Source organism: Coturnix japonica, chromosome 25, assembly GCF_001577835.2.
Source record: "Coturnix japonica isolate 7356 chromosome 25, Coturnix japonica 2.1, whole genome shotgun sequence".
In the NCBI taxonomy this organism is placed as follows: domain Eukaryota; kingdom Metazoa; phylum Chordata; class Aves; order Galliformes; family Phasianidae; genus Coturnix; species Coturnix japonica.
Window position 1 is genome coordinate 2,005,285 of NC_029540.1, and position 21,403 is coordinate 2,026,687.

Below are 21,403 nucleotides of genomic sequence, written 5' to 3' on the forward strand. Positions count from 1 at the left end.
GGTGCTGATGGGGGCGCATTTACCCGTGGATCGGGAGGGGATTTGGGGATGGGGGGGGGGGGGCTCACAGAACACGCAGACACCCTCCCCCCCCCATATCCCCCCCGGCGGGGCCGAATGGTCTCTCCCTGCGCTCTATTTAAGCGCGCGCGTGCCGCACCGCCGCCAGTTCCGCGAGCAGCGCCCGGTGCGGGTGGTGCACTGAGCGTTCAAGCTTCGGAGTCGGTGCGGGATTAAACCCCCCCCCCTTTCCCTTTACCCCCCCATCTCCCATTATACCCCCCCTCCCCCATTAACCCCCCCCAACCATGCCGCCCACCGCCCCCATTGTCGGCTCGTGCCTGCGCTCATGCCTCGCGGGGCTGCAGAAGGGAATCTGGTCCGAGATGGTGAGTGGGTATTGGGGTGGGGGGGGGGGGGAGATGATGGGAGGGGGGTGATGGAGGCTTTATAATGTGGGGGGGGATGGAGGGGGATAACCGGAACCGCTCATGGGGAGGGGGTTATGGGGAGGGGGGCTTCTCTGTTGTGTCCCCATTGCTGTCTCTGGGCTGCTGGGAGTGGCTGTCAGCAGCAGCATCACTGTAGGAGGGGGGGAGGTTAAAGGGGAGGGGGGTTAAAGGGGAGGGGGAGTTAAAGGGGAGGAGGGGGCTCTGTGGCTCTGTTCCCATTGCTTGAGACCCCAAATGGGGCACAACCTCATCCTGGTGATGATGGGGTGATGATTGAGCCCTATGGGGCTGAGCTCCCATTCAGTCCCTGTGCTGGGGGGGGGGTGTCACCTGCAGTATTGCCATGGGGAGGGGGGGGGAGGGGAAGCTGGGGGGGCTCGTGGCTCCATTCCCATCCCATGAGATGCCAAACCACGATTACATGGGGCCATTGGAAGCCTCATGGTGGTGATGCAGTGGGGCTGAATGGGAGCTGAGATCCCCCACAGTTTGAGCTTTGGGGCTGATGACACTGCAGGATTTCTCTCTCTAGGTTCCCCCATTGCCCAACACAGACATAACAACCCCCAATCCAGCCGACACACACAGGATCCATCTTGGTGCTCCTTTATGGATCTCCCATTGGGGCTGCTCTGTGCATCTCTGCCCTCCAGGGCTGGGGTTGAGCTGAGAGCTGAGCTCTCTCTCCCCCGCAGTCATTCCACTGTGCCCGGAGCTGTGTGAGCCTTTGTTTGCACAACGCCCAGCCTTCACCCATGGGAGATGCTCTGTGCCAACACCAGCCTTGGGGTTTTTCCACCCTAAGGGGAGCGTGGAGCTTCACTGTGGCTGTTTGGTGCCCCATTGGCAGCTGTGGGTCCCACTCCTTTAAGGGATGGACGTCACCAGGATGAGCCTGGAGATGGGACAGTGGGAGTCTCGTGTTGGCATCCCATATAGGACCCCTTAGATGGGGACAAAGAGACCCTTTACTAAGCCCCCAATGGTTGGAGGATGATGGGACCCCATGGTGCAGCAGTGCTGGTCCCCTCTATGTGATGGATGCCATTGGGGGTCACTGTGAGCCTGGAGATGGGACAGTGGGAGTCTCATTGTGTTGGCATCCCATATAGGACCCCTTGGATGGGGGCAGAGCCCCATTACTGAGCCCCCAATGGTTGGAGGATGATGGGACCCTGTGGTGCAGCAGTGCCTTTCCCCTCTGTGTATATGGATGCCATTGGGGCTCACTGTGTGCCCCCCATCCCCTCTCAAAGTGGGAGCAGAAGAGCTCATATCGACCCCATTATAGATGGGTGAAGGGCTGGAGATGAGTGGAAACCAACCACCCATAGCAGAGCATTGGAGCGGAGAGGGGACCGGAGTGAAAAAGGCACCTCTCAGCTCATTGGGAAACAATAGCCCAGGATTAAGGGCTGTAGAACTGCTCTGCTGCATACCCAGACAGTGAGGGGATGCCATAAACCCTCTAGTTTGGCACCATCCGCTGCATGGAGTGTGTGTGTGTATGGAGGGGGGGTGTATCTATATAGGGTTGGAGGGGCATCTCCATCCCAAAGCCCCTTTAGAAGGGGATGTAGGGGAAGAAAGGGAAGGCTGCCCAGGATTCCCTGCTGGTGTTCTCGCCTCTCCAGGGGTGTTGGAGGGATGGGGGTGGTTACAGCTGGGAGTCCCCTGATGCTCTGCCAGATGGAGCAATGTGCATTAAGGCTCACGCTGCTGTTTGTTTGTGCTGGGTTGCTTCTAACCTGGTTTTACCCCCCATTGCAACCAGCTGGGTCCTGGCAGGAAAGCAAAGACCCCCCTAGAGACAGCATGGAGGTGGTTGGTGGTCGTATAGGACCTGTGGTGCTTGGGGTGATGGGCTCTGCATCCCAATGTGGTTGTAGGGCACGGTGTGATCATATGGATGCTATAGGGAGGGCTGTGCCCCCTATTTGGGCATCTACTCCCATCTCTAGGCCTCTCTTTGCACCCCCAACCCCTTTAAAGCTGCACCCCAGGGCAGGATATAGGGACAGCAAAGAGCTGCCCCCCATCACCCCTTCCTCACCCAGCTGATAGCAAGGAACCATCACATCTCTCACTGCTACAGACCCCCCTGTGCTCAATGTGGGACCCAATGGGGCACTGCTGCCCCATAGATCAGCCTTGCAGAGGCAGGTGCTCCCGGTGTCACCTGTGCTGCACTGCTCAGAGCGATCCCATCGCTGGGCAGCAGAGATCCTTAAAACAGAACTGTCAAAGCAAAGAGCTCGTTTCCTTGGCAACAGGAGGAGATGGGAGGGAGTGTTTTTTAGCTCCTGCCCCTCAGGCCAAAGTGGTTTTCGGTTGTAAATGGGAAGGAGAAGCCCTAAGGGTGGTCACCCCTTCCCATGTATGGGGTGGGATGGGGGTCGTGGGAGCGCTGTGTGAGGCAATGGGGTGCTTCCATGGGGCAAAATCCCATTGGGAATGGGGAAGGAAGAGAAGGTGGGAGCCCATGAGGGCTGTTTGGGTTATGCTTGGAGCTGGGTGGGGTGTGGGGGCCACTTCCAACCCACCCTATGGTCCATTGTGTGCCAAAATGGGGAGGGGGCTGCAATGGTGACCCATGGAACAGCAGGACCATGTTGCTCTGTCCCATGACCCACATCAGCCTTTAGGGCTGTGGGAATTGGCTTGCAGACCCTGATGCTTTGGGGTGACGATGAGAGGAGCCTCCTATGGTCCTTCAGCTCCGATTCCTTCCCTCCTCTGCTGCTCCTGCATCGATTTGTGGATGCATTTCAGCTGCTTAACCTTGACCAGATGTCACATATGGCCAACAGCTCCCACCTCCTCACTGCAATGGAGCTGCCTCACAGTGCCCCACAGCACGACCCAGCTCTGCCCTACAGCTCTCAGTGCTGTAAGCAGCCCCGCCAACGCTCCGAGGTTCCAACTGTTGGGATTTGGGTTCTCTTTTGCTTTGCCCTTTCCTGGAAGCTTCAGAAGGAGGATAGAAATCACAGTGTTTGGGGTCAGGTTGGTTGGGGTCAGGCTTGAAGGCACTTTGTGGCTCTGTTGGTGTTCATGTGGATGCTGGGTTTGCTCAGCTCTGCCTCTTGTGTCATTGCTGGGTCTCACCCTGTGCCACAAGGAGTCACCCCTTACAGAGCTTTACACAGCCCCATCTATGTGCCCTATGGTTCCAAACTGGCTTTTGGGGGCTGTTCTATTGAACCTCCTGCCCTGTGCGAGGCTGGGATGGGAAGAGAGGAGCTGGGATCTGCCAGAGGGACAATCTGACACCAAGAGATGCAAAATGAGACGGATCCATCCCCATCACTGCAAAGGATGGGGAACCTTCCCAAAGCACCTGCATGCCAGAGCTCCTGAGCAGCACATGGGGATGGTCCCCAGCTGCTGGCATCGCTCTGAGCCCGCAGCAGCCCCGAGCTCCATCTGCTTCCTCCCCTCCTGCTGCCTCCTGCTTCGTTCTGAATGCCATCAGAGCATCGATGGAACAGGGGCTGGTGCTGAGGCTCCAGGAGCAAACAGGGTTTTGTTGATGGCACCGTGGAGCAAGCAGAGATACGGGGACAACCCTCAAAGGCATCCGGGGGGGATTCTGCAAGAGGATGAACAGATGCATCGAAACCAGAGCAGCTTTTCCTCCTCCCATAACAAAAGCTGGAGTGCTGGGAAGTCGGGCTGTGGGTATCCCAGACTGTGGATCCGTGTTCAGCTCCAACCGAGCCGAGCAGCAGATGGAGGAGCTGTGCGTTTTGGGATGGGATGGGACGGGGTGCTAAGAGCTGCTCGTAGCCGGGATGGCATCACCTGCAGAAGGGCAGAGCTTTAATTAACGAAGCACTGATTGTCCTGGAGCATTGGAACGGGCACAGCAGCTCTCAGCCAACAGCAGAAGGAGCGATGCGATGCTTTGGGGCTGCCCGGTTCTCCTCCCCGAGGGTCCCATCGGGTCGGACCGCGGTTCTCCGTTTATCGGGACGCTTTATTGCCTCAAAGCCGCTTCTCTCATCGTAAAGCGGAGCCCGCAGGTCGGAAACGCAGAGCTGAGGATCTGCTTCCCCCTCCTGGAGATGTGGGAGAGCAGCGCTGAGCGATGGGCGGCGTTGGGGCGAGGGAGTAAAGTCGCATCTTTGCGTCGTTCCGCCCCAAAACCGGACCGGGTTATTGTCGGGATCCGGAGCTGAATGCTTTTAGCTGGGGTGGGGGTGGGGGATGCTCGCGGGTCCCCACGGCATCTCGCTGTCCCTGTTCTGTCAAGGGCCAACGGGTTGCAGCAGTGCCGGGTTTTAATTAAACCGAGCCGTGCCCATCTGCTGCTCCAAGCTGTCGGTGCGGGGGCGAACGGGATGTGGGGCACTGCAGAGTTCTATGGGGTGAGGGACAGCGGGGGTGTCCCCCCCATGGGGTCCCATATTGACACCCCAAGGGGCGGTCTTATGTTCAGGGTGGGGGTCCCGAGGTCGGGGGGGAGGGGAGGAGCAGTGGGGGTCTCCCCAGGAGCCAAGTGTTGTGGTGACCCCGGTGCTGTCACGGTGACCCTGTGCCCTCCTGCTGCTGTTGAGCCCCTCCTCAGGTTAATACCTTAATGAGGCTGTGGCAGGTGATGGTAATTGTGTTAATTAAAAGGTTGGGTCTGTTGTCTGCTGTGTGGGTTTGATGCCCCCATCCTCGATCAGAGTCGGAGCGCTTTGAGTTTGGATAACAGCGGCTTGGAACGGCCTAATCCCTTAATTAACACATTAAAACAAGCCAACAGCTATCTCCCTGCCCAGAGGAGCAGCAGAGCTGTTGTCCCAGGCTGTATCCCCAGGGATGGGGATGGAGACCCTCCTAAGGACAGCACTTAAATGAGCTGGAGCCAAATGGGCTGCGGATGAGCAACAACACCAATAAACATCCACGAGGATGGAGGTGGGAAGCAGAGGCCATCCAGCAGCTGATAACCCCGCTAAGTGGAAAGGAACAGAGTGATACAGGAGCATCAGCAACCCAAGGATGGAGCCTGGAACCTTGGGAATGGTTTTCATCCACATTTGGTGTCATTGGAATATTGAAGTTCTTGTGTGTGTTCTGAAGCTGCTGCGGGGATTCCAGCCTGGAGTTCATAGAATCCTTAAGGTTGGAAAAGACCACTGAGATCATCGAGTCCAACCATCAGCCCACACCCCCTCTATGCCCACTTATAGGGTCACTATGATGGAAAGACCAACGAGGCCATTTAGTCCAACCCATCAGTTCAACACATATATTGGAATCTTGGCGTCCTCATCCTCCTCGTCCTCCTCATCCCTTCCTGCAACAGCTTTGTGGGATTTACAATGGCAGCAAAAGAAAACGTTTCCCTCCATCATTCTGGGCAGAAAAATGGAGAAATTCAGTCTGTTTCTGCTAAACGGAGCTTCTCCCAACCAACATGGGGAAATGGGGCCGTGAAATGAGGATTGCGCTGCGGGCTCACGGGGCAGGACCAGCCTTGAGGTTGAGTCTTGAGCCTTAAATGCGAGAGCTGAGATGTAAGACGATGCTCCATGGAGCTCCACATCCAGCACGTGATGGAGTGTGGTTTACAGCTCGCTGGTTGTGTTTGACCTCCAGGCTGGGCGAGCTGATGTTTCCCTTCCCCATGGGGCAGCGCGGCGCGGCGGCTCTCCTGAAATAGCCGTCCTTGGGGCAGGTGGGGTTATCTGATCCTCCTGCTGCTCCTCTCTGCCCTTGGGCTGCTCAGTGCAAAGGAAACACGTGTTGGGAGGGATGTGCAGAGCCTGGGAGCTTGTGGGATGGATATAGGGCTAAAATCTAAGGGTGAGAGCCCATGGTGCCCTCCCTGAGCTCTCCTTTCTTGCACGCAGTGAGCCAGCCCACAACGTCGGATGAGACCGTGGTTGCTGGAGGCACAGTGGTGCTGAAGTGCCAGGTGGAGGACCCCGATGACTCCTCGCTGCAGTGGTCCAACCCTGCCCAGCAGACCCTCTACTTTGGGGAGAAACGAGGTGTGTGTGCAGGGTGGGCAGAAGGGAGGTGGATTGGGGTGAAGCCGGCCCTCCATCCCCACCTATGGGGAGCACAGTGGCGTTGCCACTCACCCCACTGTCCCCTTGTCCCCCAGCCCTAAGAGACAACAGGATCCAGCTGGTGAGGTCCACACCGAACGAGCTGACCATCAGCATCAGTGATGTGGTGCTGTCAGATGAGGGGGAGTACACCTGCTCCATCTTCACCATGCCTGTGCGGACCGCCAAGGCCCTCGTCACCGTGCTGGGTAAGCAATGGCACCCACTGACCTCCTCTCTGCCCCCTCCCCATCTATAGGAAGCCCTCCATACGGCCCTTTATCTCTACTATCTCACATCCCAACCCTGTAACGTATACTCATCATCGAATCATTAAGGGTGGAGAAGACTCATCAAAGTCAGCCACCAACCCATTCCTACCCATAGATTCCATCAACCCATTCCTACCCATAATGGTTGGAAAAGACCCTTGAGGTCATGGAGTCCAACCTTTAACCCATCACCATCATCACACCACTCGTCTATGTCCTCCATCCCTCCATCCACGTGTAGGCAGCTGCACACAGGGCTAATGGGTTGTTAGAAAAGATCCCTTGAGGTCATTGAGTCCAACCTTCAACCCATCACCACCACTTTGCCTCTATCCATCTCCAGACAGCAGCACACATTGAGCTAATGGGCCGTTGTCTTTCTTACCTCCTCCTCATCCAGGAATCCCTCAAAAACCCCAAATCTTTGGCCACGAACAGCCCATCGATGAGGAGAAAATCGCCCGGTTGACGTGCCGGTCCTCGGGTAGCAAACCTGCAGCACAGCTTCGATGGAAAAAGGGCAACAAGGAGCTGAAGGGTGAGTGATGGGGACAATGGGGACACCACAAGGACAATGGGGACACCATGGGGACAATGGGGCTGAGTGCTGGACCACCCCAGCTGGACCATCCCATTCTATAGCCAACTATGGGATGGTGGGTGCGGTGTCCCCTGCTTAACACACACACATCAACCCCAACACTTTGTGGGGACATTGTGTCACCTCCAACCACCCCCTGTCCCCACAGCTGAGGGCACCGAGGTGGTGGAGGACTCCAATGGGAAGACGTTCACCGTCAGCAGCCGAGTGGAGTTTCGTGTCACCAAGGAGGACAACGACGCCGAGGTGACCTGCACGGTGGACCACGAGTCCTTGCAGAACTCTGAGAGGTCAACCACACAGAAGCTGCAGGTCCACTGTACGTGCCATGAGGGGAGATGAGGCCACTTGGGGAAGGGGATGGGGCCAAAGAGAGGTGGGAGAGGTAGGGGACCTCAGTATCACAACCTCTGGCCCTGTATGTGCACCAATATAGGCCCCCTGTGCTGTCCCACATGGGGATGCTGCACTGTGTCACCTCCCCTCCCCATCCCTGCCCTCTGGGACCTCCCTGTCCCCATCATCTTGTGTCCCTCTTGTCCCCATCTCTGCCCAGTCCCACCTTGGGGGCAGGATGGGGGATGTGGGAGCTGATCACCAATGGTTGCTCTCATACACACCCCATGGCACAGTGGTGGTGGTGGGGGGGTGGTAAGGGATGGGGCAGGGTTTGGGGTGCCAGCTGGGGGGGATGGGGCAGCACTTTCACCCTATTGCTCCCCTTCCAGACAAACCAACAGCGAAGATCGAACCTCACCCGCAGTACCCACGGGAAGGAGAGAAGCTGCAGCTGCAGTGTGATGGGCAGGGCAACCCCGTGTAAGGACCCCCAGCGCTCCCCACTGCCCCTTTCCCATCCATCCAGGCACCCCCAAATCACTGCTTACCCCTCCCTGGGGCTGTGGGAGGGGGTTGGGGGGGTGGGTTTCAGTTCTAAGCTGAGATGTAGGCTCACATCTGTGATGCCCCACATCCCACAGAGGGTAATTTCCTCCCCCTGGAGCACCAAGTAATGGAATCATAGAAAGAAGGAATGAGTTTGGGTTGGGGGGAACCTCAATGACCGCCTTGGATGGGGGCAGCCCCTCTCCTCTACCCCCCTGTTGGTAGGGGGACCCAGCAGTGCCTGACTCCATCCAACCCCGCAGCCCCCAGGAGTTCCTATGGGAGAAGGAGGGCAGCGACGCTCCTCTGCAGCTGAGCTCCGACAGCATCCTCATCTTCCCCTTCCTCAACAAGAGTGACAGCGGCACCTACATCTGCACGGCCACCAGCTCCATGGGCAGCGTCATCGCCAAGTACAACCTGGATGTCAGCGGTAAGGCAGTGGGGCGAGGGCTGTGGGGATGCTGTGGGGCACTGCCTGCTTTGGCCCCATGGGTTGGAGCATCCCCTGCTGCCTCCGGACCATGCCTGCTGATGGGGTGCAGAGCATTGTGGCTGAGCTCCCATTGCTGCCTCCTCGTGCCCTGGCTGTGCTCTGCTCAATGTCACTGTACCCCACTGGGCTGCATCTCCCCCCACCTTATGGGGTGGCTCTTTCCCTGCGCTTCTAGGCCTGGATTTGGGGTCCTCCTTATTTTCTCCATCACCCTCTTGTCTTTTCCCTGCTCTTCACCAGCTTTGAGCTTTTCCACCTTCCAGCATCCCTCGTTCTCCAGCTTTTCCCTTTCCCTCCCCTCTTGTTCTGGTCACCCCCAACCCCATCCTTCCCCTTTGAAATGGCTCTGGCTGACAGGAGCGCATGGCAGCGATGCATCCCACCCCGACACAGTCCATCCTCAGCAGCCCCCTGCCTTTGCCTACCCCGTGTCCCCATCACCCCTATTGCAGGGTCCCACTCCTGCACCCACCCAGTGCCCACCCACCATCCCCCAGAACGTCATATGCCCCCCCACCTGCTCTATATCCGCCCACCCTGCACCACATCCAAGCATTGGTTTCCTCCATTTTCATACCCCTATCCCCAGATCCAGAGGGGGTCTCAGGCACCACCAATAGAGCAACCCTCCATCCCACCCGCCGCAGCCATCCCCGAGCAGAGGTGGCACCCAGCAGTGGTTGACCCCAGCAGGAGGGTCCCATGGGTCCCTCATGGTGCTGTTGGCAGGTAGGATGCTGGGATGGTGTCCCTGATGTGACCCAGAGGCAGGAAGAGAAATGGGGTGGTGGAAGGTCCATCCCCACCAGGGTCCCACCGGGGGCTGACTGCTGTCCCTGTGTTTTTGTCGTCCTCCCCAGATCTATCCCAGCTCCCCACCCCACACGTTCACTCCACTCCAGCCCCTCTGCCGGGCCCTTCCCAGCCCATCTCTCATGCTTCCATGGCCACCGCTTCATCCTCCACTCCAGCTCCCATCCAAGGTACCGTACGCTCCGTTTCTGTCTCTTTACGGACCCGCTGCTCCTCAGCTGGAGACAATGGCAGGAGGATGATGGCCCCGTTCTGGGTTAGGGACACTTTGCCACGTGCCCAGCCAGGCTCTGAGCCCTGCTTGGTGGCATGGGGACAACACGATCCTTCCCAGGCTTCCATCTCATTGCATCACCACCGCGGTGCAAACAGCTCTGGTGTCCGCACCTCCATCCATCTGTCCCATGTTTCCACTCTCCTCGTCTTCCCCCATTGTTTCTTTCACCCTCTCTTTGTCCAGATGTCCCCTCTGAGTGTCCCCATGGCACTGCTGCTCACAGTGGGCAGAGCTTTGCCCATCCCAGGGCTCTCCACATCACAACTGCTTTCCCCTCTGCTTCACCCTGGCTCCTCTCCTTCCCATCCTCTACCTCCACAGCACTGCATTGAGTGGGACCCAAAATGAACCACAACATCCCCTCCCTTCTCTCTGCTTTCTCCCCCCCCCGGTTAGATGCCAGTCCTGTGCCATCGACTTCCAGCACATACCACGCGGTCATCGGCGGAGTGGTGGCCGTCATCGTCTTCCTCCTGCTCAGCCTCCTCATCGTGCTGGGACATTACCTGATCAGGCACAAAGGTACAAAGGGGATGTGGGGAGATGGGAGGTGGTTGGTTGGGTTTAAGGGCCGCTCTTCAGCTCTGTGCTGACCTCCAGCTGCCCAACTCCACCTCCATTCCCCACCACCTCCATTCCCCACCACCTCCATTCCCCACCACCTCCATTCCTCCTCCTCTCCCCCCACTTGGTGCGCCCTCAGCCCTGCAGTTCCCCACCTATCGATCCTCCTTTCTCCTCTCCTTCCCCTTCCCCATCATTTCCACCTCCCCACCCCTTTTCCATCCCCCCGGCAGGTATGTGCATAAGACACGGGGAGACCACCACAGCCAGACCGCAGCAAAACCCACCCGAGGTGGTGATGTGTGAGTAAGAGCCCCCCATCCCCACCCCACCTCCTCCTTTTACAGGAAAGCCTTCCATGGGAACAGGGATGGAGGGGCAGGGTGGGCAAAGAACCACGCAGGAACTCCATTCCCCTTCTGTTATAGAGCCAACTGCATCAGCTACTTTGGGCAGCCCGGTCCCCTTTGGGGTTTACCCCCCATTGTTTTCCATTTCAGGCCAAGCCTAAAGGATTTAACCTAGCCACAGTGGCCTCGTTGTGCCATCCATCCCATGTTGATAACGTTGCCCCCTATCTCTATATAGGCACCTACCTGACCCACGAGGCCAAGGGCTCCGATGACGCTCCGGATGCCGACACGGCCATCATCAATGCGGAGGGTGGCCAAGCGGGTGGCGACGACAAGAAAGAATATTTCATCTAAAAGGGCATCGGAGAAGGGTGAGAAATGGAGCCTGAAAACCCAGATGGAAACAGAAACCAGACCACAAACCCCACTCAAACCCAACAGATTTACTCTCGTGCCCGGCACGGGCGGATGGACGGATGGAAGGACGGACAAGAGGGATGGCGGGACAGAGAGCAGAGAGCGACCGGCTGAGATGTGATGATGCTTCTTCTTGAACTTGTACAAAACGTTGTTACTACGAACAGCGAAAGCCCCGTTTGCTTGCTTGCACCTCCAACCCCGCGCCCGGCGCTCGCGCGAAACACAGACCAAGCAGTGAGTGAGCGACGTTCCTTCTTCCTTTGGACCTTTGCTTTGGTTTCGTGGCTGCTCTCTTTGCTTTGGGCCCTAGGTTGGGGTGTTGGGCTGGGGTCGATGTAGCTCTTTCCTTTCGTTTCTCTTCAGTTTGGGGGTCTTCGTTTTTGATGCCCAAGGATAAAATCAGCTCCAGGCTCCGCGCCGGCGGTGATGCCACCAAGAGCTGGGACCTCTCTGTTGTCCCTGGTCCATAGGGACGGGGTGTGCCGTGGACCCCCGTATCCCTGCCCTGATTTTATCCTTGGTGGTCCTCATCCGACAGTGTCTGTTGGGGAAGAGGGCTGTCCTTGTCAGTGTGTGAAGTGGGGTGAGATTCCAGGGTGGGAACTGCCAAAGCCCCCGGAGATGCTGGGAGCTGCCGGGCACCGCGGCTGCCTCATTCCCACCCAATTGAGGGGGGAGGGCTTGGGAGGGGGCAAATTGAGGGGGAAAAAGAAGAAAAAAGAGAAAAAAAAAGAAGCCCCAGTTTGCAAATTGTTAGATTGGAGACGTCGATTCAAACCATCTATTGAGATGTTCAGTGCTGGGCCATCACCAACACCTCCTCGGTGGCCCCGGGAGCCTCCAAATGGTGTTTTGGGTCCTAAGAGTAACTTTGGTGAGATGGGGATGGCAGCTCTGCACCCCAGCAGCGATGTGAGCTGTGGGTTCCCTGCTCCAGGTGCTCCTCGGGGCTGCCCCTGTCCTTCCCAGCCCCTTCCTATGGTTGGTGCTGAGCTGGAAGAGGCTCCATTGGCTCCAAGGGTGGCTGAGATGTTTGGGTTTTGTGTCCCGGTTGCCTGGGGGTCTCCAAAGAGGTTTGGTGGGCACTTGCTCAACCTTGGGAGAAACCACACCTCTTCCAAGCTAGATGGGAACCAGAAGTTTGATCCAGCCTCCCCATTACACTGCTAGGGTCACCATGCTCCCCTCAACCCCACATCTATAGGGCCAGCCCCCTCCCCTCCCCTTCCCAGGTGCTGGCATTGCATGGTCTGGATGCAAGGGGCTCATAGGAGCCACCTGTTGGCTGAGCACCCCATCACATTTTGGGTGCCCAGAGGAGCTGAGCCTTTAGTTTAGGAATGGTGTGGGGTGGGCAGCTCCATCTTAGAGGTAAAGGAAGAATTGGGTCCTCCACTGCAGAGTGTGGGGTGGAAGTGCTGTTCCCACACAGAGGATGAAGAGTGGAGTGGTGGATGGGAATTGGAGCCAACATGGCTTGGTGGGAACAAGGGATGTGTCCACGGCACGTGGCTCTGTCACTCCATCAGCTGAGCCTTGAGAGGGATGCATGAAGCCTTCACCACCCCCCAGTGAGGAAAACCTTTGGGTTCTTCACTGCCATTTGCCCCTTCCATCCCCTTGGAGGAGGACATTGGCCATGGGTCCCAATAGGAGAAGGACATTGGCCATGGTCCCAGCGGAAGGACATTGGCCATGCGTCCTTATGGGAGGATATTGGTCATGGTCCCAGTGGAAGGATATTGGTCATGGTCCCACTGGGAGAAGGATGTTGGCTGTGGGTCCCAGTGGGAGAAGGACGATGGTCATGGGTTCCAACAGGAGGAGGATGTTTACCATGGTCCCAAATGAGGGGAGGACAGGGGTCATGGTCCCAACACGAGAAGAACGTTACTCATGGTCCCAACAGGAGAATATTGGCGGTGGGTCCCAATGGGAGGATATTGGTCATGGTCCCAACAGAAGGATATTGGCCATGGGTCCCAATGGGAGGATATTGGTCATGTTCCCAACGGGAAGAGGATATTGGCCTTGGGTCCCAATGGAAGAAGGATGTTGGCCATGGGTCCCAATGGGAGATTATTGGTCATGGTCCCAAGGGGCAAGAACATTGGTCATGGTCCCAACAGGAGGATATTGGTAATGGTCCCAACAGGAGGATATTAGCCATGGGTCCCAATGGGAGGATATTGGTCATGGTCCCAACAGGAGGATATTGGCCTTGGGTCCCAATGGGAGGATATTGGTCACGGTCCCAGTGGAAGGAGGATACTGACCACGGTCCCAATGGGGGCCCCGAGCTCCTGCCATGGGACACACACTGTCACCAGAGGTCACACTGCCGACACGATGCCGTTCACTTCACTGCACACACAGAGCATGCACAGCACGTGGGCTTCTCCGAAGGTCTTCACCATCCACCCTCGATAGGCGTGATTCTTTCCAATGAAACACGACAGCGTGTTTTCAAGTATGGTTCCATCTCACTGCACGTCTCCATGGCGCAGATTGGAGAGCAGGAGATGTCCCGAAGGTCCGAGAGGGAATTTGGGTCCCTGGATAATAAAAAGGGCTGTGGGGATTTGTGGTCAGGACTCGGCCGTGGAGTGGTGGGGCCGTGGTTGGACAGCCCCCTGTGTGAGGGGTGGCAATGGGGACACAGTGCCATGGGTGCTGGGAGGGAGGGCTGGGGACACCGCATCATGCAGGGGGTGATATAGGGACTGTGCCCCTCACTGCTGGCACCCAGCGGAGCTGTGCAGTGTCACCACATCCCTGGCATCCCCTCCCAAAGCATGAGGGCTGCGTTGGCCCCATAGCCACCACGTTGCCACCAGAGCACCGGGATGGGGACACGGGGCACTGAACTCTCAATAGACCACGAAAGCCATATTAGTGCGGAGCTCTGAGCGCCGTGGGGCGGCCGTGGGGCGGAGGACGGGCTGTGTTGTTGTGCTGTGTTCTTGTATGTACATAAAGGGAGACAACGAACGTCGGTGTTACTTTATAACCTTTCTAATATCCTGTGCTAATCTCGGAAAAATAATCCTATAAAATATATCTGGATTACACACCTTCACCCGCCTGCTCATCTCTGCCTCCTCACATGGACCCCACAACAGGGGAGAGGGGATGGGGGGGGGACACAGCTTACCCCATAGAGACCCCACAGCCCCAAATTTACCCAGACCCCCATCCCACCCCTGCATTCCCAGCCCCTAAGGATGCCCATTGCCCATAGCCCCATTCCTTACCCCACAGCAGGGATTGCAAACCTGGCACAGCTTTTGTCCCTCACCAGGAGAGTTTCCAAACTAAATTCCAAAGGAACTGCAGTCGTTCTGCCAATGAATGATCATTTCCTGCACCAGAAATTACCAGCGTCGCCGCTGAGCGCCTTTACTGGCAGCAGCCTCCCTTTTCCTTCAGCCCTGGTGGAGGGAATTGCTGAGGTGGGGGAGGGAGGAGGGGAGGCAGGGAGTTGGGGCAGCCCTTATCACGGCCCCGCAGCCCTTCGCCCTGCAAAGCAGAGCCAGACAGCACTGTGTGTCCGTCGCTGAGCCTGGAGGCGTTGAGGACATATCATGGGCAACTGCATCCCGGGGGTGAGTCCTTCCCATCCCCAATATTCCACTCCTCTCTTTGCAGGTGACCCCATTTCCAGCTCTCATACCCATTGCCTTTCTCCCTTCTACCCCAATTCCCCAACACTATGGGGTACCCAGCCATGACACCATAGGGTACCCGACCCATAAAGTACCCAACACCACCCCCAATGGGGTATGCAACATCACTTCCATAGAGTACCCAACCCTGACCCCATTGGATACTCAACCCTGACCCCATAGGGTACCCAGTACCACCTCCATGGGGTACCTAACCCCATTAGGTACCCAACCCAATGGGATATCCAACCCCACCCCCACTGGGTACCCAGCCCTGACCCCACAGGGTACCCAGTACCACCTCCATAGGATACCCAACCCCATGAGGTACCTAACTCAATGAGATACCCAGCCCCACCCCCACTGGGTACCCAGCCCTGACCCCATAGGGTATCCAATACTACCTCCATGGAGCACCCAACCCCATGAGGTACCCAACCCAATGGGATACCCAACCCAACCCCCACTGGATACCCAAACCTGACCCCATAGGATACCCAACACCACTTCCATGGGGCACCCAACCCCACTGGATACCCAACCTGGACCCCATGGGGTACCCAACCTAATGGGTTATCCAACCCCACCCCAACTGGATATTCAACCCTGACCCCATAGGATATCCAGCCTCACTGGATACCCAATGCAGACCCCATGGGGTACCCGACCCCCACTAGATACCCAACCCTGACCCCATGGGGTACTCAACACCACTTCCATGGGGCACCAAACCCCACAGGGTACCCAACCCAGTGGGATACCCAACCAGACCCCCACTGGGTACCCAACCCTGACCCCATAGGGTACTCAACACCACTTCCATGGGACACCCACCCCACTGGATACCCAACCTGGACCCCATGGGGCACCCAACCACCCCACATCCCCCAGCCCCAGGTGGGCACACAGCAGTGAGTCCTGGAACTGGAAAACACCACCAAGTGCAAGAAAATGGGGTTTCCTTGCTTTGGGGTGAACCCACACCCTGAGATATCAGCCCTCCCCACACCACCCCTCTCTGATAACACGTGGCACGCGGCCACCGGAGGGGCCAACTCAGCACACACGGCACACAAGGCACCTTCTGTCCTTCACAGAGCCCTGGAATCATAGGGAACAGAACCTCCTTGCTCCTTCTGGACTACAACTACTCTGACTATGTGGACTACATGGACAACAACACAGACATCAACCAGGACATGGGCATCAACCAGGAGGACTTTGCGGCCGCGGCGCCGTGCCACAACCGCTACTGCCCCTTCTTCCACCGCGCCGCCCCGCCGTACCTGATTGCCACCAGTGTCACCTCCCTTATGGCCACGGCTGCTCTGCTGCTGGCCCTATCCCTGCGTCCCAAAGCCTGGCCCCGTGGCCGCATGTTGGTGGCCCAACTGGCTGCGTGCTGCGGGCTGTTTGCCATCACGTTGCTGCCGATGGCTGCAGGCATCGCATGGGGGTGGCAAATGGGTGAGGGGCCATGCAAGGTTGCGTTGCTGCTGTGGCATGGCAGCGTGCTGGCACAGGGGCTGCTGCTGGGTGTGGGGTGCTGCAATGTGTGGGCACACGGTTGGTGCCTGGCTGTGGTGCTATGGGTGACAGCAATGGGGATGGCGGTGCCGGCGGCGCTGAGCGGTGGCATCATGGGGACGGGGCTGAGCACGCAGTGTGTGCACCGTAATGTGGATGTGGACTCAGTTGTGCATCTGCTGCAGCTCACCGTGTATTGCTGCATCCTCCTGCTGCTGCCCGGAGCGCTGCTGATGACTGCGGTGCTGCGGGGGATGTGGGGTGCGATGGGGCAGAAAGTGGGGTGGATGTTCTGGGTGTTGTGGGCTCCCCATGGGGTGGTGATGGTGGTGGAGGTCCTGCTGGAGGTGGGGGTGATTCCGACCAGCTGCGGTGCCTTCGAGAGCTTCGATTTTGCACTGGGGCTGAGCGCGGCGCTGGGGGGGCTGCACTGCTGCCTCATGCCCCTTATGCTGCTCCTCACTGCTTTCTATGGTCACAAAGTGGGGGGAGAGTGCTGAGTGCCCCACAAGGGCACCCACAGCCCCATCTCCTCATCCCCATGGGGGACCCCGATAGCCATGGGTCACATTGCTCCTCTACACCCCATAAGGGGCACTGCTCCCTTTGCACCCATTGCTCCCCTTGCACCCATGGGTGCTGCTGGCCTTTAAGCTCCCTGTGGGTGCCACTGTTCCCCTGGGACCCCACCAATGCTATTGCTCAGCACCCATGGGTGCCCCTCAAGCACTCCAGCAGTGGCAGTGACCCCCTCCCCCAGCACCTATAGGTGGCACTTCCCCCCACCCTCCAACCAACCCTGACCCCACCACCACCCAGGTGGGAGTTCTATACAATAAATGCGTCTGCAGCCCCAATGCCCACAGCCTGGTTTAATGCCTGGGGGGCTCTCCCCCAAAACAGCCTCCATCATCCTCACACCCCACTGCTGCCCCATGGCCACCCTATGGAGCTCTCCACAGCCACCCCATGGCCACCCCCCTGTCATTCTATGTCCCCCTTCCCCCACAGGAACCCACTGCCCCATGGCCACCCTATGGAGCTCTCCATGGACACCCCCCTGCCATTCTATGCCCCCCTTCCCCCCACAGGAACCCCCACTTCCACCCCATGGTGCTCCCCACTGCTGCCCCACAGAGTTCCCCGTGAGCACTGTGGGGCTGAGCCCCCTTATTGGCACAGGAGACTATGGAATGGCTCATTGCTTCCTGAGGATGCCCATCCCCGGGAGCGCCACGTTCCATCCCATTATCATCTCCGGTCCCATTCCCACGGGGGCTGTGGGGTGGAAAAGGGAGGAACAGCTCCTGGGGCTCTAAATAAGGAGAGGGGATGCTTAATGAGACGCTATGGTTAATTAGCAGGAAGGTAAGTGATTGCTCTCGGCATTCGGCCAATGCTTGGAAATCCCCATTAAGGACGGTCCTGCAGTGACAAAGGGTTTGGGGGGGGGAAACAAGGGGGGATAGGGGGGGTCAGGGGGCACAGACAGCCCCAGAGGGTGCCCAGACACCATCAGAGGGCACACAGACAGAAGGGTTGGGGTTGAGGTGATGCCTTGTGGTGGGGGTGACCCCATAACTGGCCCCACACCACGCGCCTTGGGCTCAGCTCCAGGACGGCCCCGTGCCACAGCGCTGCAGCCGTGTGACAGCGTGAAATCACATCCCCATCGGTGCCAGAGGATGGGATTGGGGGATGGAGATCCCCTCCCACACACCCACCCACCCCATAAACCCAGTGTCCGCACCCAGAGCTACGCCAGCACCATGGGCACCGCACCGATGTGGCTCATCGTCCTCAGCGCAGTCACTGCTGTCATGGGCCAGGAAGGTATGGGGACAATGGGGGACGTCAGGGGAATGGGATGTGGTTTGGTGGGGGTGTCAGTCATTGTGGAGGTCACTCAATGGGGACGTCATGCAGTAGGGGTGTCACTCAGTGGGAACCTCATTGGGGACATCACACAATCAGGACATCGCTCAATGGGGACATCATGCAGTGGGGATGTCACTCAGTGGGGACGTCATTTGGTGGGGCCATCACTTATTGGGGAAGTCACTCAATAGGGACTTCATACACTGGGGATGTCACTCAATGGGGAGGTCACTCAATGGGGACATCACCCAACGGGGACATCATGCAATGGGGATGTCACACATTGGGGATGTCACTCAATGGGGATGTCACTCAATGGGACGTCATTTGGTGGGGACATCATTTGGTGGGGACATCACTCAATGGGGCCGTCACTCAATGGGGACGTCATCCCTTATTGGGGTCACCACCCAGCAGAGCCACCCCCAAGGGAACGGGGAAAGGTGCAGAGCCCACCCCATCCCTTCCCCCCCCACAGACCTCTACAGAAAGGTGTTTGTGTTCCGGGAGGACCCCAGCCACGCATACGTACTGCTGCAGGCGAGGCCGGAGCATCCCATGCTCAACTTCACCGTGTGCCTGCGATCCTACACTGACCTCACCAGACCGCACAGCCTTTTCTCCTACGCCACCAAAGCTCAAGACAACGAGATCCTCCTCTTTAAACCCAAACCTGGCGAGTACCGCTTCTACGTCGGGGGGAAATACGTCACCTTCCGCGTCCCCGAGAACCGTGGGGAATGGGAACACGTCTGTGCCAGCTGGGAGTCGGGCAGCGGCATCGCTGAGTTCTGGTTGAACGGGCGCCCGTGGCCCCGTAAAGGGCTGCAGAAGGGTTACGAGGTGGGCAACGAGGCGGTGGTGATGCTGGGGCAGGAGCAGGATGCCTACGGGGGAGGCTTCGATGTCTACAACTCGTTCACGGGGGAGATGGCAGATGTCTACCTGTGGGATGCGGGGCTGTCCCCGGATAAGATGCGCTCTGCATACCTGGCACTGAGGCTGCCACCTGCTCTGCTGGCCTGGGGACGCCTCCGCTATGAAGCCAAGGGGGATGTAGTGGTGAAACCACGGCTGCGTGAGGCACTGGGGGCCTGAGACCCCCCCAACATCCCCTCTCCCCCTTTGCTGTCCCCTCTGTATGGTGTCACCCACTCGGCACAACCATGGGGATGTGATGCTCAGGGAGATGGGGACACCCCCAACCCTGGGTCGCCCCTCTCCTGCTGACTCCCCATGGCACACAGTGCTGTCCCCATCCCTGTCCTGAGGACCCCGTCCTTCCCCTGCTCCAAAATAAACCATGAAAGCTCCAGGTGATGATAACAAAAGCGAGCACACATCGATCCCACTGGGGATGGGAGGGCATGGCGCGGATTTGGGGACGGCCCCCCCTTGATGGGTGTGGGGACACAATGATGGCAAAGGATGGGAGGGGGATGACGTGGATCTGGGGACGGGCCCTTGACCCCACACTTTCTGCCCCATGTTGCAAAAGTTGCTCACCACCCAATGTCCACACAGTGATCTATGGGTCAATGTCCACACAGTTGAGGCTGGGGATCAGTTGGCAGTGCTCTCTTTCTGGGAAGTCCATTGGAGTGGTGCCTCTGCCATTGTCACTGCGGTGGGGACGTGGGGACAATGCGGTTCTGCCTCCTCTTCTTCCTTGTGGGGCTCTGCAGCCTCACTGCCCCAGACGGTAGGGATGAAGGATCCTATAGGGAGCAGGCAGGGGGAGGACACATGGGGGTGGTGGCACAATGGGGATACAACACTGGACACCACAAAAGGGGACACATGGGGCTGTGATGGGGGGTGGCAGGGTGATGAACCCCCCTCCTATACCCCAGTGCCATCCTTCTGTCCAGGTGCTGCAGCCAAAATGAGTGCCCAGATTCAGAGCTCCCCCCAAGTGCCCTCTATGTACCACAGTCTGGTGCTGAGCTGCAAGGTCAATGGGGACACTGGGTAAGGCAACCCCCCACCCCACCCCACAACCACCCCACGGGCAAACCTGGGTGACACTGAGCCCCCCACAGCCCCAAGGAGTTTGTATGGGAGAAGAAAGGGATCCACAAACCATTGCAGAAAGGCCGCGCTGACATCCTCGTCTTCCGCTCCTTAAACAAAACCCACCTGGGCACCTACACCTGCACGGTCACCAGCCCTCAAGGTACCGCCGTGGCCACCTACAACCTTTGGACAGAAGGTAAAGAGGGGATAATCTGTCCCTATAGCTGTGCCCACATCTCCCCAGCTCACCAACCCTCATGTTGAGATGCTGGAAGCCTCATGTTGGGCTTACAGTGGCCACCTCCACATCTGGTGTTTTCCCTCTATGAGGGACACTTGTTTTCTTTCCTTCTCTCTCCCAGACCTGAAATACAAATTGTTCGTGTTCCCCCAAGAGTCCAATGATTCCCATGTGCTGGTGCAGGCTCAACCAGAACATCCCTTACTCAACTTCACCGTCTGCCTGCGTTCCTACACCGACCTCACCCGACCCTACAGCCTCTTTTCCTATGCCACCAAAAAGCAAGACAATGAGATCGTCCTCCTCAAATTCAAACCCACCGAGTACCGCTTCTACGTCGGGGGGGAATATGTCGCCTTCCGTGTCCCTGAGAGCCAAATGGCTCCAGAACGTGTCTGTGTTGCCTGGGAGTCACCCACGGGCATCGTGCGTTTCTGGTTGAACGGGAAACCGTGGCCCCGTAAAGGGCTGCAGAAGGGTTATGAGGTGGGTAATGAGGCCGTGGTGGTGCTGGGGCAGGATCAGGATAACTATGGAGGTGGTTTCGATGCTATGCAGTCCTTTACTGGGGAGATCTCTGAGGTCTACATGTGGGATGTGGGGCTGAGCAACTCGGAAGTGAAATGGCTTGAGAATACTGAACCTTATGCCACCCCCATCTTCGGCTGGAGGAACTTCCCCTATAAGATTGAGGGTGAAGTGTACCTCGTGACTTAAGGCTCCCGACCACCACTGCCACCATTTAATGTGTGTCCATCCCCCCCCCACCCCCGCAGTCCCCTCTGCCTGACCTCCCTCCCCCGCACCAACATGGCAACAAATAAAAGGAATAGGACCGGCTAGCAGCAGCTGGGTGGATTTCATGACGCAGTGGGGTGAGGAAAACACCTCTGTGG

At 58.0% G+C, this 21,403-nt stretch overlaps 4 protein-coding genes across 6 annotated transcripts; all 4 read left to right on the plus strand.

The window, feature by feature from the left end:
- Window positions 1-6,246: 6,246 nt before the first annotated feature.
- Window positions 6,247-14,259, plus strand: CADM3 (cell adhesion molecule 3). 3 transcript variants are annotated; one of them, XM_015884602.1, is made up of 10 exons: window positions 6,247-6,439; window positions 6,556-6,708; window positions 7,172-7,309; window positions 7,521-7,691; window positions 8,101-8,191; window positions 8,521-8,690; window positions 10,240-10,365; window positions 10,641-10,709; window positions 10,996-11,131; window positions 11,202-14,259. In XM_015884602.1, the coding sequence occupies exons 1-9, from the start codon at window positions 6,262-6,264 to the stop codon at window positions 11,112-11,114; spliced, it is 1,215 nt and encodes a 404-aa protein (XP_015740088.1). In that variant the 5' UTR covers window positions 6,247-6,261; the 3' UTR covers window positions 11,115-11,131; window positions 11,202-14,259. The 3 variants fall into 3 exon arrangements, with proteins under 3 accessions (XP_015740088.1, XP_015740087.1, XP_015740089.1); XM_015884601.1 differs by having other exon boundaries at window positions 10,996-14,259; XM_015884603.1 differs by lacking the exon at window positions 10,641-10,709 and having other exon boundaries at window positions 10,996-14,259.
- Window positions 14,260-14,381: 122 nt separating this feature from the next.
- ACKR1 (atypical chemokine receptor 1 (Duffy blood group)) lies at window positions 14,382-16,955 on the plus strand. The gene is made up of 2 exons (XM_015884568.2): window positions 14,382-14,785; window positions 15,943-16,955. Exons 1-2 carry the CDS (start codon window positions 14,765-14,767, stop codon window positions 16,870-16,872), a joined length of 951 nt encoding a protein of 316 aa, XP_015740054.1. The 5' UTR covers window positions 14,382-14,764; the 3' UTR covers window positions 16,873-16,955.
- An 896-nt stretch (window positions 16,956-17,851) lies between these two features.
- Window positions 17,852-19,651, plus strand: LOC107324519 (serum amyloid P-component-like). The gene is made up of 2 exons (XM_015884605.2): window positions 17,852-18,205; window positions 18,729-19,651. Exons 1-2 carry the CDS (start codon window positions 17,926-17,928, stop codon window positions 19,346-19,348), a joined length of 900 nt encoding a protein of 299 aa, XP_015740091.1. The 5' UTR covers window positions 17,852-17,925; the 3' UTR covers window positions 19,349-19,651.
- A 130-nt stretch (window positions 19,652-19,781) lies between these two features.
- Window positions 19,782-21,344, plus strand: LOC107324518 (C-reactive protein-like). Its single transcript, XM_015884604.2, has 4 exons — window positions 19,782-19,952; window positions 20,122-20,221; window positions 20,293-20,462; window positions 20,629-21,344. Exons 1-4 carry the CDS (start codon window positions 19,895-19,897, stop codon window positions 21,222-21,224), a joined length of 924 nt encoding a protein of 307 aa, XP_015740090.1. The 5' UTR covers window positions 19,782-19,894; the 3' UTR covers window positions 21,225-21,344.
- Window positions 21,345-21,403: the final 59 nt, after the last annotated feature.